Source organism: Hypanus sabinus, chromosome 17 (genome assembly GCF_030144855.1).
Source record: "Hypanus sabinus isolate sHypSab1 chromosome 17, sHypSab1.hap1, whole genome shotgun sequence".
In the NCBI taxonomy this organism is placed as follows: domain Eukaryota; kingdom Metazoa; phylum Chordata; class Chondrichthyes; order Myliobatiformes; family Dasyatidae; genus Hypanus; species Hypanus sabinus.
The window spans coordinates 16,044,458-16,064,268 of NC_082722.1; the positions used below are offsets into that span (position 1 = coordinate 16,044,458).

The window sequence follows — 19,811 nt, forward strand, 5'->3', positions numbered from 1 at the left end:
TGCCCCAAAACCCTATCCATCTTCCTAAATGTGGTAGAGTCCTCAGATCCCACACTAGATTTATCAGAAATGTAACAAAAACAAGTCCCAGTCTCCAAGGAAATGCCTTACCCGAACAAAACGAGAAGATACTGGAAGAGGTGAGCAATGAGGGCGAAAGAATTGAGGTTAATGCCCTTCTATAGAGCAGCCAAGGTTTCTCTCTCCATGAACGTTGCCTCACCTATGAATCTTACATTCATTTTCTTTCTTACAAGTTTTCAACATCGGCTATCACAGGTTAACTCAACCTGTCTATCATCTCAACCGGAGGCGGGGAAAGGGATGGGATCCTCCATTCACAGCGCACGCCGCGCTGTTGGGGCGGGGTCTGTGTGGTTACGTGTCGAGACATACGGAGCCAGGTTGAAGCGGACGGAAAATGCCGAGGGCGAAGCCGAGGTGGAGCAGGTCATGTAGTGGCGACGAGACCGGGGGTTGAAACGAGGCCTGCCTGCCTGCTCTTGGGTGGCCCAGCTTGGTCCAGGGGTAAGTGAAGGTTGGTGTGGAGGGCGGGGCTGGAGTGAATGACAGCGTCGAGAGGGCCGGGCCGGGCAGGGCAGGGCCCCCGGTCGCTATGGAGGCGCCAAGGCTTTTGGGTCCTGAGACAGGGTGGTGAAAAGAATGCTACAGAAGTAGATAACTGTGAATTGTGAGGTACAATGCCATGGGTTCCGAGCAGGAATTTTAAAGCTCCTATGGCCGCTGCAGAGAACGTCCCGTGTACGCGCCGTGTCATTCCCGTTCCCCACAATCCTTCTGTTGACCGTGAAGTCCTTCGATCAGTCTGTCAGCTGCCACAAGTTTGGTTCGAATTTAACCTTTGTAAGGTAAGTGCAGCTTTATGTTCGTTTAGCATGTCATGTTTTACTGTTTATGGGTTCCGGAAATTTGTGATGAAAGCCAAAAAAAATATGTTGGGAGGTACTCAATAATTCCGACAACATCTGTGAAGAGAGGGAAAAATCAGCAGTTCAGTATGAAACGTTTACTGTGAAACTCAGCAGGCCATGCAATGTACATGGAATTGGAACCAGTTAACATTTCAAGCCTGGAAGAGAATAATCTTTTATCTGAAATATTAATGTATGTATTTATGCACATTTTAATCCACATCCATACTTCAATCTCTTGAGTTTATTTTGATATAGATTTTTATTGTTATAATTATTGAGTATTTTCGTTGCATGATTTGCCAACACGCCACAGCAAATTCCTAATGCATGTAAATTGTAACGAATTAAGCTGATCCGTAACTCTTTTTCCTCCCACAGATATTTCCAGAGCTAAATATTTTTTCCAGCATTTTCTGTTTATTTACATTTTCAGCATCTAAGTGCACAGCAATCTATCTCTCACTGAACAATGAGGAACTGTTCTCCGGCAAGATGGAGCTGCCTCCGGCCTGAGATGTTTCCCCGCCTGGTATCCGATGTTGTCCGGCCCTTGCAGTACCACTTGTCAAGCAAATGCCAGAGGAGCAGCTCAATTGCACCTGAGTCAAGCGTGAGGCCATTGCCTAGTCAGGCCCATGTGGTGATCTGTGGTGGAGGGATTGTAGGGTCTTCAGTAGCGTATCACCTCTCCAAGCTCGGGTGGAATGATGTTGTGTTGCTGGAGCAAGGACGGTAAGAAAAAAAAGTGCAGCGGTCCAAACTGTTAAAGAAAAGATCTTTTGGTACCTGCTCATGGGAAGGTACTGTAGAGTCATGTAATGCTTATGCAAGGGAAAGGCACTGACCAAAGTTTAAGGTAAATTGAAGTACCATTTATTACCCTGAGATGAATCTCATGACTCTGAGAATGCTCTGAGCATTAAAATTGTCATTATCTTTTGTTTAATGTCTAAAGAACACTCCAGGTGTATAAATCATGTAAAGTGGTCTCCTAATCAGAATATCAGGTATGATGCCTCATTTGGGCAGAGGAATCTAATTTGAATCTGGCAGGAAGGGAGCATATAAACCAAGTTACTCTTTTGTTACGTCTCACTAAGCGTGTGGACATTAGGTAGGTGAAGTCAGAATTAGACTGCCTATGATGTCCCCTGTGGTGAAATATAAATAAATTATAGTCCTGGAAATTTTTAATTTATTCAGGAAATTTAAATTGTATACTACAGTACAACCCTTGCTGTTTAAGACAGAACATTATGTCTCTAAGAAGTCTCTGTGTTCTCCCCATGAACATCTAGGTTTCCTCCCACATTTCAAAGGTGTACTGGTTCATTATAAATTGCCCTGTGATTAGGTTGAGGTTAAATAGATGGGTTACTGGGTGGTGCAGCTCATTAGGTCAGAAGGGCCTGTTCTAAGTATCTCTAAGTAAATAAAAATTATGTCCATAATACACATATTGACTTAACAGCATTTTTACTCTTACGTGGTTTCTATGATTAACTTGTCTGAACAGTTTTTGCAGTGGTGTTAAGTCTCCTTCCTGTACATTGATGGGATGGCCTTCAACGGTAACACACTGCAGTCATACTTCACCATTCACCATGTTATATTTGCTTATAAAATTTTCATTAAGAAGTAGGACCAGGAGTCGGCCACCTGGCCCATCGAGCCTGCCCCACCATTTAACAAGATCTGTGCTGATCTGGTCATGGATTCATCTCCACCTACCTGCCTTTAGCCATAACCCTTAATTCCCTTACTGTGCATAACTCTAACTAAACTTTTCTTAAGTAAATTTACTGAGATAGCTTCCACTGTTTCATTGGGCAGAGAATTCCACAGATTCACCACTCTTTAGGAAAAACAGTTCCCCCTCATCTCCGTTGTAAATTTACTCCCCTGAATTTTGAGGCTATGTTCCCTAGTTCTAGTCTCACCTACCAGTGGAAACAACTTTCCTGCCTCTACCTTATCTATCACTTTCATAATTTTATATGTTTCTATAAGATCTCCTTACATTCTTCTGAATTCCAGCTAGTACAGTCCCAGGTGACTCAATCTCTCCTCATAGTCTAACCACCTAGTCTCTGGAATCAACCTGGTGAGCCTCCTCTGCACTGCCTCCAAAGCCTGTATATCCTTCCTCAAGTAAGGAGACCAGAACTGCACGCAATACTCCAAATGGGACCCCACCAGTACCCTACACAGTTGCAGCATAACCTCCCTGCTCTTAAATTCAATCCCTCTAGCAATGAAGGCCAACATTCCATTTGTCTTCTTGATAGCCTGCAGCACTACAAACCAATCTTTTGCAATTCATGCACAAGCATTCCCAAGTCCTTCTGTACAGCAGCATACTGCAATCTTTTACCACTTAAATAATAATCTGATCTTCTATTTTTCCTTCCTAAAGTGGATGACCTCACATATACCAATCTATTACTCCATCTGCCAAATCCTTGCCCACTCACTTAATCTATCTATATCTCTCTGCAGACTCCCCACATCCTCTGCACAATTTGCTTTTCCACTCAGTTTAGCGTCATCAGCAAACTTGGATACACTACACCAGATCGTTAATGTATACTGTGAGCAGTTGCCGGCTGAGCACCGACCCCAACAGCACACCACTCACCACGGATTGCCACCAAAGAAACACACATGTATTCCAACTCTCTGCTTTCTATTAGTTATCCAATTATCGATGCTAATATATCACCCTCAACTTTATACATCCTTATCTTATGAATGCCTTTTATGTGGCACCTTATTGAACACCTTCTGGAAATCCAAGTAAATAAAGTCCATCCGTTCCCCTCTATCCACTGCACTTGTTATTTTCTCAAAGAACTCCAGTAAGTTTGTCAAACAGGGCCTGCCTTTGCTGAATCCATGCAATGTCTGCCTAATGGATCCATTTCTTTCCAGATGCCTCACTATTTCTTCTTTAATGATAGCTTCAAGCATTTTCCCAACTACAGATGTTAAATTAACTGGCCTATGGTTACCTGCCATTTGCCTTCATCCTTTTTTTGAAACATTCGCTGCCTTCCAATTGCCAGGACCTGCCCAGCGCCAGAGAATTTTGGTAAATTATCACAGAAGCCTCAACTATAAACTCTGTCATTTCTTTCAGTACCCTTGGATGTATTCCATAGACTTGTCTATCTTTAGGCCCACAAGTTTGTTCAGCACTTTAGTGATAGCTGTTGTTTCAAGGTCCTCACCTCCTATCGCGTCCATGTCATCTCTCTTCAACATGTTAGACGTGTCCTACACGCCTTTACACGTCTTTCTTTAGATGCTGAAAAACGTCTTTTTCAGCATCTAAAGAAATGACACATTCTGGTATTTTGGATGAAGGAGTATAAATAATATTAAATCAATTTTCTCATGTTAAAAGATGAATAACGATTTTTAATAAATCCAGTCTAACCTTCAGAGATAATTTGAGGTAATATATTTTCTAATCTAGTGGCTAAAATTTTACTAAAAACCTTAAAGTCTGTATTCAGCAAAGATATAGGCCGATAGGATGCATATTCAGTGGGGTCTTTATCTTTTTTAAGAATTGGAGAGATAGAGGCATCATAAAAAGACTCTGGCAATTTACCTACAGTTAACCCATCTTAAAAATTTTACAAAGCCGAGGAGAGAGTATAGAGGAAAAGGATTTAAAGCCCATAACTCTCCATTCCTTTCTTGTCCGTATACCCATCCAATTTTTTTTTAAATGACAATATCGAACCTGCCTCTACCACTTCTACTGGAAGCTCATTCCACACTGCTACCACTCTCTGAGTAAATAAGTTCCCCATCGTGTTACCCCTAAACTTTTGCCCCTTAACTCACAACTCATGTCCTCTTGTTTGAATCTCCCCTACTCTCAATGGAAACAGCCCATACACGTCAACTCTATCTATTCCCCTCATAATTTTAAATACCTCTATCAAGTCCCCCCTCGACCTTCTACACTCCAAAGAATAAAGACCTAACTTATTCAACCTTTCCCTGTAACTTAGGTGTTGAAATCCAGGTAACATTCTAGTAAATCTTCTCTGTACTCTCTCTATTTTGTTGATATCTTTCCTATAATTCGGTGACCAGAACTGTACAACAATACTCCAAATTTGGCCTCACAATTTTAACATTACATCCCAACTCCTATACTCATGCTCTGATTTATAAAGGCCAGCATACCAAAAGCTTTCTTCACTACCCTATCCACAGGAGATTTCACCTTCAGGGAACTATGCACCATTATTCCTAGATCACTCTGTTCTACTGCATTCTTCAATGCCCTACCATTTACCATGTATGTCCTATTTTGATTATTCCTACCAAAATGTAGCACCTCACAATTATCAGCATTAAACTCCATCTGCAATCTTTCAGCCCACTCTTCTAACTGGTCTAAATCTCTCTGCAAGCTTTGTAAACCTACTTCATTAGCCACAATGCTACCTATCTTAGTATCATCTGCATACTTAGTAATCCAAATTACCACCCCATCATCCAGATCGTTAATGTATACTTCTGGTATACAGAAGTACTTCTGGTATTTTATGTTTTTATTTCAAATTTTCTGTATCTGCAGTTTTTTTTACATTTTCACTGGGCTATTTGAGATTCTTAAGCTGAGCACTACATTGTAACCATGACCTATTATTGTTTGTGTATTTTGATCAAGCAATGTGGTAAATTTATCACTAAGCTAACAAAGAAGCTTTTATATTGAGCAAGCTAATTGTGGCATATTTGTCTAAACTTATACTAATAAACTGCATTATACTAATACAGTGGGTGCACAATGTTATTTTGGTTGGAACCTGTCAAGACCATTATTGGAAGGTGATATTTTAATAGGGTTCAATGGCAGTAATAAATTCTTTGGTTTCACTGTTCCATGTTGTAGCAGTTGTACTAAGTGACGAGGACTAAATTTAATCAAGAATATATGATATCAAGATATAGGTCATTAGCATCAACTTGAGAATTAGTATATAGGTTTATGAGCCACAGGTCTGATTAATTTCAAAGTTCCTTGGTAAAGTTGACACTGAGTTTCTAAGATCCACTGTCAGCTAAAGTTCAAATTTGAACTTCGGGACTAGGTCCCAGTATAAGACTGCTAATGGTGAACCAGAAATATACAGCTGCTCACTGACTTTGTGTGCGAATGTTGACAAGTGTTAACTTCTTCATTCTTATAATTGAATCAGTGGGAACAAAATAAATAGGAGCTGCAGTAGGCCATTTGGCCCATTGAGCCTGCTCCACCATTCAATAACGTCATGACTGATTTGGCTGTCCACTCACCTCCGCCTACCTGTCTTTGCCGCACAGTCGCTAATGCAAATTCTTCTGCTACGCAAAAATATATCAAACTGTATCTTAAATATACTTAATGGGCTTGCCTCTACTCTTTCCCAGGGCAAGAAATTCCACAGATTCACTACTTTCCAAAGAAATCAGTTTCTTCTTATTTGTGTCCTAATTCTGTTCCCACAAATCTTGAGGACATATCCTTTAGTTCTGGACTCAACAGTGGGAACAACTTTCCAACCTCTTTCTTGTTTATCATTTTCATAATTTTATGTTTCTATAAGATCCCCTCTTATTCTTCTGAATTCCAGGGAGTATAACCTCAGGCAGCTCAATCGCTCCTGATAGGCTAACCTCTTCTCCAGAATCAACCTTGGGAACCTCCTCTGCACTGCCTCCAAAGTTAATACGTATTTTGACGTACAAAAAAGCTGGATGAAGTCAGCAGGTGGGGCAGCATCTGTTGAAAGGAGCCATCAACGTCTCGGGCCAAGACCCTTCGTCAGGACTAAAGAAGGAGGGGGCAGGGGCCCTATAAAGAAGGTGGGGGGGAGGGTGGAATGTGCCAGGTGAAAAACCAATCAGAGGAAAGATCAAGGGGTGGGGGAGGGGATAGGCAGAAAAGGTGAAGAAGGAATGTAAGGGGAAAGCACTATGGGTAGTAGAAGAAGGCAGAGTCATGAGAGGTGACAGGCAGCTAGAAGAGGAGACAGAGTGAAGGTGGGATGGAGGAAGGGAGAGGGAGCGATTTACCGGAAGTTGGAGAATTGTATGTTCATACCAAGGGGCTGGAGACAACCCAGATGGTATATAAGATGTTGTTCCTCCGACCAAAGTTTGGCCTCGTCGTGGCAGTAGAGGAGGCCATGTATGGACATATCTGAATGGGAATGTGAAGAAGAGTTGAAGTGAGTGGCAACCGGGAGATCCTGTTTGTTGTGGCGGACAGAGCGTAGGTGCTCGATGAAGCGGTCCCCCAATCTGCGTCGGGTCTCGCTGCACCGGGAACACCGGATGCAATAGATTACCCCAAAAGACTCACAAGTGAAGTGTTGCCTCACCTGGAAGGACTGTTTGGGGCCCTGAATGGTGGTAAGAGAGGAGGTGCAGGGACAGGTGTAGCACTTACCTTAACGGATGCTGCCCGACCTGCTGAGTTCATCCAGCTTTTTTGTACGTCTTGATTTGACCACAGCATCTGCAGTGTACTTTGTGTTTAGTATGTATTTTATCATGTGAGGAGACCAGAACGATATTTCTGGTGTGGCCCCTACACAGTTTCTGTATAATCGCTCTAGGAATGAAGGCCAACATTCATTTTAGAATCAGGTTTATTATCACCTGCATTTGTCGTGAAATTTGTTAACTTAGCAGCAGCAGTTCAATGCAATGCATAATATAGAAGAAAAAAAAATCAATCCATTACAGTATACGTATATTGAATAGATTAAAAATAGTGCAAAAAAACAATATTAGAACAAGTGAGGTAGCATCCAAGGGTTTAATGTCCATTTAGGAATCGGATGGCAGAGGAGAAGAAGCTGTTCCTGAATTGTTGAGTGCGTGCTTTCAGGCTTCTATACCTCCTACCTGATCGTAACAGAGAGTAAAGTGCATGCCCTGAGTGCTGGAGGTCCTTAATGGATGCTGTCTTTCTAAGACACCACTCCTTAAAGATGTCCTGGGTACTTTGTAGTCTAGTACCCAAGATGGAGCTGACTAAATTTACAACCCTCTGCAACCCTCCCCTCCCCATACCAGACAATGATGCAGCCTGTCAGAATGCTGTCCACAATACATCTATAGAAGTTTTTGAGTGTATTTGTTGACATGCCAAATCTCTTCAAACTCCTAATAAGGTATAGGCACTGTCTTGCCTTCTTTATAACTGCATCAATATGTTGGGACCAGGCTAGGTCCTCAGAGATCTTGACACCCAAGAACTTGAAACTGCTTACTCTCTCCACTTCTGATCCCGCTATGAGAATTGGTTTGTGTTCCTTCATCTTACCCTTCCTGAAGTCCACAATCAGCTCTTTCAACTTACTGACATTGAGTGCCAGGTTGTTGCTGTGGCACCAATCCACTAGTTGGCATATCTCACTCCATTATGCCCTCTCGTCACCACTTGAGACTCTACCAACAATGGTTGTATTGTTAGCAAATTTATAGATGGTATTTGAGCTATGCCTAGCTACACAGTCATGGGTAGAGAGAGAGTAGAGCAGTGGCCTAAGCGCGCACTCCTGAGGTGCACCAGTGTTGATCATCAGCAAGGAGGAGATGTTATCACCAATCCGCACAGATTGTGGTTTTAGGCAACCTATTTCACCTGCGTACCAACCTTTTGTGATTCATGTACAAACACACTCGAGTCCCTCTGCGGAGCAGCATGCTGTAATCTTTCACCATTTAAATAATCTGATCTATTTTTTCCTTCTAAAGTGGATGACCTCACATTTACTAACGTTATCATCCATCTGCCAGAACCGTGCCCACTCACTTAATCTATCTCTGCAGACTTTACTTGCCCTACTCATCCTCGAAACAATTTTCTTTTCCACTCAGTTTGGTTTCATCAGCAAACTTAGATATGCTACTTCCAAATTATTAATGTATATCTTGAGCAGTTGCTTGCCCAGCATTAGTCCATGTAGCACTTGCTTGTCATTGTCTGCCAACACCCATTTATCCCAACTCAGCACCTCTGTAGATTAACAAATCCTCTCTCCATGCTAATGCATTATTTCCAACTCCATGCTTCCTTACCTTACACAAGTTTTCTATGCGGCACCTTATCGAATGCCTTCTGGAAATCCAAATTCATCATATCCATCTGTTTCCCCCTATCCACTGTCCTCAAAGAACCTTAGTTTGTCAAACAGGACCTATCTATCATTCATGAATCCATGCTGTCTGCCGGATGTTTCACTATTGCTTCCTTAATGATAGCTTCAAGCATTTTCCAACTTCAGATGTGAAGTTAAATGGCCTTTAGCTGCCCACCTTTTGCTTGCAGTGGTTTTCTAAACAGTAGTATGATACTCACTGTCTTCCAATGCACTGGGGTCTGTCCAGAGAATGTTCGTATATCATCACAAATGTCTTTACTATAACTTCTGCCATTTCTTTCAGTACCCTAGGATGCATCCTATTAATCACTTCCCCCAGATGCAGTTCGATGCCCCAAAAATCTGAATGATTCCATCCTGCATCACTACTCAAGCCACATATTCATGCTACCATTCCTACTCTGACTAGCATGGTGCATAGGTAGCAATCCTGAGATTATTACCTTTTGAGGTCCTTTTAATTTCTCTCCTAACTCCCTAAGTTTGGCCTATCGAACTTTCTCCCAATCCTGTGTGCATCACGACTACTGGGATCTAGTTGGTCAATGAAATGCATATCCCCATATTTATTTCCATTAATATCTTTGTTTTGCTGCTTTATATTTCAATTAATGAAGATATTTTCAGACAATGTGCTGAATACAACTATGTATGATTAGCCCCATTGTGTTTGAAGCATGGTTTGGGAGGAGATGGGAGTAATAGATGATCCTCAGCCAGCCTGTGTTCCTTTGGTATTTCACTGAGACGTCATTGTTTTTTAATGTTGGCAGGTTAGCTGGAGGAACTACCCGTCTTTGTGGTGGCATTGTAAGCACTGTCAAGCATATTGGTATAGAAACCCAGATGGCAGACTATTCAAACAAACTTTATCAGCATTTGGCACAAGAAACTGGCATTGACACTGGTAAGACTTATTTGGCATTTTTGAAGCTAGATACATGTACAATATTTATGATGCCAGGTCCTTAGATAGGGAAGGCATAGATGATACAGGCCGAATACAGCACGGAAAGGCACCACACTCAGTGTGGAATAGGTTGGCTGAAAGACCTATTTTTATGCTGTATATTATGCTTTATGATTATGTAGGGTCGGATGCCTGTTGTGCTTCTGCTAACAGTGTTCAAGTATGTTATTGGGGAGTGGTTGCAATGTTTCTGTTTAACGCCTCCGTGCTTATTTGCGCTCAATATTTACTTACGTGAGGACTGGTTACAGGGTTCCTGTTACAGTAATTGTGTGCAGAATTGTAGCTTCAAACTGATTTCTACTTGCCTTTACCAGGTTATGTGCAAACTGGATCAATGTCACTGGCTCAGACACAGGATCGACTTATCTCATTGCGCCGTCTTGTTTCCCGATTACAGTAAGTAAAAACAAATTGCAGATTGCTTAATATCTTTGAATGTCCTATAGGAGCATATAACAGAATGTGCAGGTAGAATACCTCATAAAGTGCCTACATTGTGATAATTGGCGGACTACTATTAACAGCTGACTAAGCAGTGGATGCAGTACAATTTAGAGTATTAATGCAATCAATCAGAGCTTTAGAGTTGAGTTGCAAGGATTTTAAAATGGATCCACCTGATCAAAATATGGGTAGATTACATTGAAACAGGAAAACCTGATTTTTGGTGATAATTGCATATCTGTGCATGGCCAGCTTTGAAAAGCTCTGTTTGTGTTCACCAGTTAGTTCAATAGACTTTGTTTAGAGACTCAGCTTTATAAACACAGCAGAGATCAAAACATTATAGGAAGATACATTAATACCTTATCATTGAATCTAGATTCTAAATTGTCAACCAAATGTAACCATAACGCTCCTTTCCAAAGAATATCATTTAATCATTGGCATGCATTGTGTACACCACCATCGATGGTGGATCTAGTATTAATTTCTGAAAATCCACGTGGGGAGCAGCTCCTGTCTTCATTACCAAATACCTCTTGGTTCTGGTTGTACCGAGGCTGGGTGGTTCCCCTTGGAGTGGAGAGAGGATAATGTGTAAAAAATCTCATCACTGTCACATACCTAAAGCCAAGTGAACGGGAGTGCCAGTGGACCAGTGGATAGGACTGGCAATGAGCAGAGCAATTGTCCTCTCTCCTGAGCATAATGCAATGTAGTGTATGTTAGAGAAGTCAAGAGCAGTGGCTAACAGAACTGACTGATCTTTTGAAGTTTGATTAGTTCTCTGATAAGCAGTTCAACATATCCTGTTAGTCCAGGAGTTTGTTGTAAAAAGTCTTCTGTGAATGACATTCGCACATTAATTATGTGTTCACATTAGTTAAAAGTTAATTCAGCAAGATATATGATGGTCCATCATAGTAAGTCCTGTATAATTATATTGGGAGTTTCCATATAAGAACCCAGTAATTTGCTCAATGTCTTTTAGGTATGTGTGTTGCTTGTTGCAAGTATTAAATATGTCATTCATGTATGTCGTCAGGGTTATGGGAATTGCCTGTGACATCATCAGTCCAAAGCAGGTAGCACAACTGCACCCTCTAGTGAACATCCATGACCTGGTTGGAGCAATGCACGTCCCAGGGGATGCTGTCATCTCACCACCAGATGTTGCTCAGGCACTGGCAAGAGTTGCTGTAAACAGTGGTGGGTTTACATATCATTTCAATTTGATAATTTTCTAATGATGAGTGGTGCAATTAAGCTTATTTTATTAATGACGATGTCTAGATAATGGGTTATCTTTCTTGCCTCTGGTGTCAAGCATGGTTTTTTATTTTTAATAAATCTCCCTCGTCCCACCATCAGTGAACTGTGCACTCCTGTGAAAGTACTTGTGGTCTCTTCAAGTGAGTATTGGATTGCATCCCTGTCTTATGAACCCGAGTTCAAAGTTAACCACAGTTGTTATTCATGAGCTGCTACTCTTGCTGAGTGGGTTGCTCCACTCAGCAAATCACTGCCCACCCTCAAACACATTGCTGTCGGTAACTCCAATATTTGTTTCTGCGGTTTACAAATTCCCTAGCTGCCTCTCCTCCCTTCCTCTAATTTTCTTGATTGCTGAAATGCGTTAATATAAATTTTCTGCTTTGGTTTTGACCTCTGACTTTAATTGATTATCACTGGCTTTATTTTACCTGCTAGGAACGTTGTGGAATTTCCTCCCTAAATCTCTCTCTCTCGCTCTCTCTCTCTCTCAGAATTCAGCATGGTAAGGAAAGCAAAGGTGAAATACAAAAGTATTTTTGCAAGAAAAACCAAAGCAGATTGTATAAACTCTATGGATAAGGAAAATTTAAGCAAAAGTAACTGGCATCCTGAGGCAAGGGAAATTGCATATATTTTGAAATAAGGAAATAGACGAAGAGTGAGACAAATATTGTGTCTCCTGAAACAGATCTGGAAAATCTTGCACTAGCGTAGAACAATCAATCTAGAATGAAAGAAGAACTGAAGGAAATAAAACAATTAGTTAAAAATAACTGAAGAAATTAATAGGATTGAAAGCCAGTAAATCCCCAGAACCAAGTGGCTTGCATCACTAGGTTTTGAGAGAGAGAGATACACACACATACACTGGATGTACTAGGTGCCATCTTTCAAAATTCCAGAGGTCTGACTGCAGTTCCCAAAATTTGAAAGAAAGTAAGTACATTATTTAAGAAAGAAGGGAGCGTAAATGTGAATATGTAGATCGTTAGCATGACATTAGTTGTAGGGAGTGCTGAAATTGGGAGAGTGATAACAGAGTACTTGTAGATAAATGGGACTGGGCAGGGGTAATTGAAGCAAATGCAGTAACTCTGAAAAATACACCATACTAGAAGCATGGATGGAGAATTGTATTTGACAGGCATGTCTATATGTTTTGAGGTTGTAACAGGGTAGATGTGATGTATTTGGACTCAGTAGGCCTTCAGTAAACTGCCACCTGAGGTTTATGTGAAGACTTAAATAAGATGGGTTTGGATTAATATTCCTCTGCATATTGGGATTGGTGAGTGGATGTAAATGTTTAATGAATGAGAATAAATGGGTTATTGTGGGGTTGGGAGTCTATGATGAGGAAAGATGCTGCAAGGCTATTGTGTTGGAACCCTAACTGCAGACAGGTGACCCCACCATTACTGAGGGTTGTGTTCCCAGAAAATGGTCCATATTGTGAGGATTTTCTCTCCTAATGTGAAGCCACATCATCTGCATATGCATCAAGAAATGAAAGATGAGAATTGTCTGTGTATATATTTATTTTCACATGCATTCTATGAGAACGAATTTTATTCCTTATATCAATTTTTTGTGTTGTGATTTGTGAGTTCTAAGAGCAGATTTCCATTGCCCAAGCAGTCATAACGCAGGAGTTCCTATACGATCCGCAGTGGGTGATCTGAACAAAATCTAAATAAATAGAATAACCAAGCTTACTGGTGATATAAACTTTTAGTGGTTGTGGGAGAGCTGCAGAGTAACTTCAGGTATATGCAGACAGTCTAAGTGAATATGACAAATGCAATATTATATGTAATAAAAACAGTTAATTGTGAGGCCATGCAGTTTGGTAGAAAAGTAGAAAGTTGAATTATGTTGAGAGATTGAAAGGTTTTGTTGTTCAGAGGGATTTCAGTGTCCTGGTACATGAAGCAGTGAAAGTTGATATGCAGGTAAAGCAAGACATTAGGAAAATAAACAATTGGAATAGGATGAGGTGGAGGATAGTGCGTGGCTGAGGGATTGGAGCAGGGGGCAGGGATTCAAATTTCTGGATCATTGGGACCTCTTTTGGGGCAGGTGCGACCAGTACAAAAAGGACGGGTTGCGCTTGAATCCCAGGGGGACCAATATCCTGGCAGGGAGGTTCACTAAAGCTACTGGGGAGAGTTTAAACTAGAATTGTTGGGGGGTGGGAACCGAACTGAAGAGACTGGGGAAGAGGAGGTTGGCTCACAAATAGAGAAAGCTTGTAGACAGAGTGAAAGGGAGGATAGGCAGGTGATAGATAAGGGACGCACTCAGACCGAAGGTTTGAGATGTGTCTATTTTAATGCAAGGAGTGTCGTGAACAAAGTGGATGAGCTTAGAACGCGGATCAATACTTGGAGATATGCTGTGGTGGTCATTACAGATACTTGGATGGCTAAGGGACAGGAATGGTTACTTAAAGTGCTGGGTTTCAGATGTTTCAGAAAGGACAGGGAGGGAGGCAAAGAAGGTGGGGGCATGGCACTGCTGAGCAGAGATAGTGTCACAGCTGCAGAAAAGGTGGACGCCAAGGAGGGATTGTCTACGGAGTCTCCGTGGGTGGAGGTTAGGAACAGCAAGGGGTCAATAACTTTACTGCGTGTTTTTTTTATAGGCCGCCCAATAGGGATATCGAGGAGCAGATAGGGAAACGGATCCTGGATAGGTGTAATAATAACAGAGTTGTCGTGATCGGAGATTCTAATTTAACCATATAACCATATAACAATCACAGCACAGAAACAGGCCATCTCGGCCCTCCTAGTCCGTGCCGAACTCTTAATCTCACCTAGTCCCACCTACCCGCACTCAGCCCATAACCCTCCACTCCTTTCCTGTCCATATACCTATCCAATTTTACCTTAAATGACACAACTGAACTGGCCTCTACTACTTCTACAGGAAGCTCATTCCACACAGCTATCACTCTCTGAGTAAAGAAATACCCCCTCGTGTTTCCCTTAAACTTCTGCCCCCTAACTCTCAAATCATGTCCTCTCGTTTGAATCTCCCCTACTCTCAATGGAAACAGCCTATTCACGTCAACTCTATCTATCCCTTTCAAAATTTTAAATACCTCGATCAAATCCCCCCTCAACCTTCTATACTCCAATGAATAGAGACCTAACTTGTTCAACCTTTCCCTGTAACTTAAGTGCTGAAACCCAGGTAACATCCTAGTAAATCGATTTCCCAAATATTGATTGGTATCTGCCTGGAGCAAGGGGTTTAGATGGGGTGGAGTTTGTTAGGTGTGTTCAGGAAGGTTTCAGATGTTTTAGGATGTAGATAAGCCTACAAGAGGAGAGGCTGTACTTGATTTAGTATTGGGAAATGAACCTAGTCAGGTGTCAGATCTCTCAGTGGGAGAGAAATTTGGAGATAGTGATCATAATTTTGTCTCCTTTACAATAGCATTGGAGATAGATAGGAACAGATAAGTTAGAAAGGCGCTTATTTGAAGTAAGGGGAATTATGAGGCTATCAGACAGGAAATTGGAAGCTTAAAATGGAAACAGATGTTCTCAGGGAAGAAATGTGGCAAATATTCAGGGGATATTTGTATGGAGTTCTGTCGAGGTACATTCCAATGAGACAGGGAAGTTATTGTAGGGTACAGGAACAGGAACTGTGACCAAAAACTGTAATAAATCTAGTCAAGAAGAAAAGAAACACTTACAAAAGGTCCAGAGAGCTAGGTAATGTTAGAGATCTAGAAGATTATAAGGCGACTAAGAAGGAGCTTAAGAAGGAAATTAGGCGAGCCAGAAAGGGCTATGAGAAGGTCTTGATGAGCAGAACTAAGGAAAACCCCAAGGCGTTCTACAAGTATGTGAAGAGCAAGAAGGTAAGACGTAAAAGAATAGGACCTATCAAGTGTGACAGTGGGAAAGTGTGTATGGAACCGGAGGAAATAGCAGAGGTATTTAATGAATACTTAAATATTCACTATGGAAAAGGATTTTGATGATTGTAGTGATGACTTTCAGCAAACTGAAAAGCTTGAACATGTAGCTATTAAGAAAGAGGATGTGCTGGAGCTTTTGGAAAGCATCAAGTTGGATAAGTTGCTGGGACCAGATGAGATATACCCCAGGCCACTGTGCGAGGTGAAGAAGGAGATTGCTGAGCCTCTGGCGATGATCTTTGCATCATCAATGGAGATGGGAGAGGTTTCAGAGGATTGGAGGGTTGCGAATGTTGTTCCTTTATTCAAGAAAGGGAGTAGAGATAGCCCAGGAAATTATAGACCAGTGAGTCTTACCTCAGTGGTTGGTAAGTTGATGGAGAAGATCCTGAGAGGCAGGATTTTATGAACATTTTGAGAGGTATAATAACATTAGGAGTAGTCAGCATGGCTTTGTCAAGGGCAGGCCGTGCCTTATGAGCCTGAGTGAATATTTTGAGCATGTGACTAAGCACATTGATGAAGGAAGAGCAGTAGATGTAGTGTATATGGATTTGATAAGGTACCCATGCAAAGCTTATTGAGAAAGTAAAGGGGCATGGGATCCAAGGGGACATTGCTTTGTGGATCCAGAACTGGCTCACTCACAGAAGGCAAAGAGTTGTTTTTAGACTAGTCATATTCTGCATGGAGTCGGTCACCAATGGTGTGCCTCAGGGATCTGTTCTAGGACCCTTACTCTTCGTGATTTTTATAAATGACCTGGATGAGGAAGTGGAGGGATGGGTTAGTAGATTTGCTGATGACACAAAGGTTGGAGATGTTGTGGATAATGTGGAGGGCTGTCAGGTTACAGCGGGTTATTGATAGGATGCTAAACCGGGCTGAGAAGTGGCAGATGGAATTCAACCCAGATAAGTGTGAAGTAGTTCATTTTAGTAGGTCAAATATGATGGCAGAATATAGTATTAATGGTAAGGCTCTTGAAAGTGTGGAGTATCAGAGGGGTTTCAGGGTCCGGGTCCTTAGGACACTCAAAGCAGCTGTGCAAGTTGTCTCTGTGGTTAAGAAGGCGTACGGTGTATTGACCTTCATCAATTGTACAATTGAATTTAGGAGCTGAGAGGTAATGTTGCAGCTCTATAGGACCCTGGTCAGACCCCACTTGGAGTACTGTGCTCAGTTCTGGTCGCCTCACTACAGGAAGGATGTGGAAGCCATAGAAAGGGTGCAGAAGAAATTTACAAGGATGTTGCCTGGATTGGAGAGCCTGCCTTATGAGGGTAGGTTGAGTGAACTCGGCCTTTTCTCTTTGGAGTGACGGAGGTTGAGAGGTGACCTGATAGAGGGGTATAAGATGATGAGAGGCATTGATCATGTGGAGAGTCAGAGGCTTTTTCCCAGGGCTGAAATGGTTGCTGAGTGGCCTGCTCCTGCTTTTTCTTGGAACTTCAGTTGGTGAAATGTGAGATCTGTTTTTTGATTTAACCTGTTATTTAATCCAGGTGTCAAGATATATGAAGGCACCAGTGTCAATCATGTGATGGTCGAAGATGGTCATGTGACTGGAGTAGAAACTGACAGAGGGCACTTAGAGTGTGAATTCTTTGTGAATTGTGCAGGCCAGGTAAGCAAACTGTACCGGCTATGGGTCTGTGTGATAATATCTGTTTTGTACTCCTGACTGCAGTTCAATCTGTGCTTTCCCATGCCAGCCGGAAAGCAAGGGAATTAACATGGAGCACACTTTGATGGTGGCTGTAAACCAACACATCCTTTTCTTTCTTCCTTTTTCAATCATTTTATTAAATTTCATATATATATAAAAAAAACAAAACATGATAATGAATAGATTACAAATTCAATAAACTTGAAATTACATTAGTAATAGGATAATAATATCCTATTAAACATCAGTCAACAAAAGGTACATAAATCAATCAAGTCTATATAAATATATATGAAAAAAAACAAAATCATCAAAAAAGAAAAAAAAAATTGAAAATATATAGAAGAAAATATATATTGAAAAAAAAATACTAAACTGAACTAACATGGGCAATAATAACAGTTTATAAATATGTGATAGTGTCAAGAAAAAACTCTGGAACTCCATACCTGAACAAGGATAAGTAGAGAAAAGGATCTGAAATAGGCCAAATTAATTCATATGAAAATGTCGAATGAATGGTCCCCAGGTTTCTTCAAATTTAATTGAAGAATCAAAAATAGTGCTTCTAATTTTTTCCAAACTCAGATAGGAAATAGTTTGAGAGAACCACTGAGATGTGGTAGGAGGATTTACTTCTTTCCAGTTTTGTAATATAGACCTTTTGGCAATTAATGTTACAAAGGCAATCATTCGTCTGATTGAAGGGGAAAACTGATTACCATCTTCATTTGGTATACCGAAAATTGCAGTAATAAAATGGGGTTGTAAATCGATATTCCATACTGAGGAAATGACATCAAAAATGTCCTTCCAATAGTTATGTAAAGTGGGACATGCCCAAAACATGTGGGTCAATGAAGCCACTTCTAAGTGACATCTGTCACATTGAGGATTGATATGCGAGTAGAATCGAGCAAGCTTATCTTTAGACATATAAGCTCTATGTACAATTTTAAATTGTATTAAAGCATGTTTAGCACAAATAGAAGAGGAATTAACCATTTGTAAAATTTTTTCCCATTTATCTGTTGATATATTATATCGAAGTTCTTTTTCCCATTCTTGTTTAATTCTATTCGATATTTCTGGCTGTATCTTCATAATCATGTTATAAATAAAAGCTACTAATCCCTTCTGGCAAGGATTAAAGGTAAAAATCAAATCTGAAAAATCTGATGGAGTTGAATTGGGAAAAGATGGGAGAATTTTATGTAAGAAATTTCTAATTTGTAAGTATCTAAAAAAATTAGATTTAGGTAATTTAAATTTGTTAGAAAGTTGATCAAAAGACATCAAAGTACCTTCAAGAAAAAGATCACGAAAACATTTTATACCTTTCCTTTTCCATATGCTAAAAGCTTGATCTGTCAATGAAGGTTTGAAAAAAAAATTAAATAAAATAGGGCTGTCCAGAACAAAGTTTTTCAGATTAAAAAATTTGCGAAATTGAAACCAAATTCATAGTGTATGTTTGACAACAGGGTTAGATATCTGTTTATTGAATTTAACTAAATCAACAGGAAGAAAAGAACCAAGAACGGAAAATATAGAATATCCCTTTACCTCACTACATTCCAAATTTACCCACTGTGGACACAATGGTGAGTCCAAATCTAGTTTCCAATACATTAGGTTACGAATATTATTCGCCCAATAATAAAATCTAAAGTTAGGTAAAGCTAGACCACCATCTTTTTTAGATTTTTGTAATTGCCTTTTGCTTAACCTAGGGATTTTATTTTGCCACACAAATGAGGAAATTTTTGAATCAATGTTATCAAAAAAAGATTTAGGAATAAAAATTGGTAAAGCTTGAAATAAATATAAAAATTTCAGTAAAATCATCATTTTAATAGTATTAATCCGACCAACTAATGATAAAAATAAGGGAGACCATCTTGTAGTAAGTTGTTGAATTTGATGAAGCATAGGTAAAAAATTCAGTCCAAATAAATCTTTATATTTCTTGGTGATTTTTATACCTAAATAGATAAAGTTATCAGTAACAACTTTAAATGGCATCCTGTCATTCAATAAAGTTTGCGCGTTTAAGGGGAATAATTCACTCTTATCTAAGTTTAATTTATAACCAGAAAAACTACCAAATTGAGCCAACAAGGATAAAATAGCAGGAATAGACCTATTAGGATCAGAAATATATAGCAGCAAATCATCAGCATAAAGTGATAGTTTGTATAACTTCTCATTACGGATGATACCAAAAATATTAGGAGACTCACGAATAGCAATGGCTAAAGGTTCTAATGCAATATTAAATAATAAAGGACTTAAAGGACAACCTTGTCTCATACCACGAGATAATTGAAAAAAAGAGGATCTATAATTATTTGTAAGAACAGAAGCAACAGGTTTATAATATATTAATTTAATCCAT

At 40.2% G+C, this 19,811-nt stretch overlaps 1 protein-coding gene across 3 annotated transcripts in view; it reads left to right on the top strand.

The window, feature by feature from the left end:
* Positions 1 to 374: 374 nt before the first annotated feature.
* pdpr (pyruvate dehydrogenase phosphatase regulatory subunit) overlaps positions 375 to 19,811 on the top strand; it is a 64,132-nt gene continuing 44,695 nt past the window's right edge. The window contains exons 1-6 of one of the 3 annotated variants that reach the window (XM_059992600.1): positions 375 to 528; positions 1,369 to 1,667; positions 9,889 to 10,022; positions 10,403 to 10,484; positions 11,578 to 11,741; positions 17,250 to 17,371. In XM_059992600.1, the coding sequence (XP_059848583.1) occupies positions 1,405 to 1,667; positions 9,889 to 10,022; positions 10,403 to 10,484; positions 11,578 to 11,741; positions 17,250 to 17,371 (765 nt within the window). In that variant the 5' untranslated portion in view covers positions 375 to 528; positions 1,369 to 1,404. Of the gene's footprint in view, positions 529 to 563; positions 870 to 1,349; positions 1,668 to 9,888; positions 10,023 to 10,402; positions 10,485 to 11,577; positions 11,742 to 17,249; positions 17,372 to 19,811 lie in introns of those variants that run through there. The other 2 variants (XM_059992601.1, XM_059992602.1) reach the window with 2 other exon arrangements.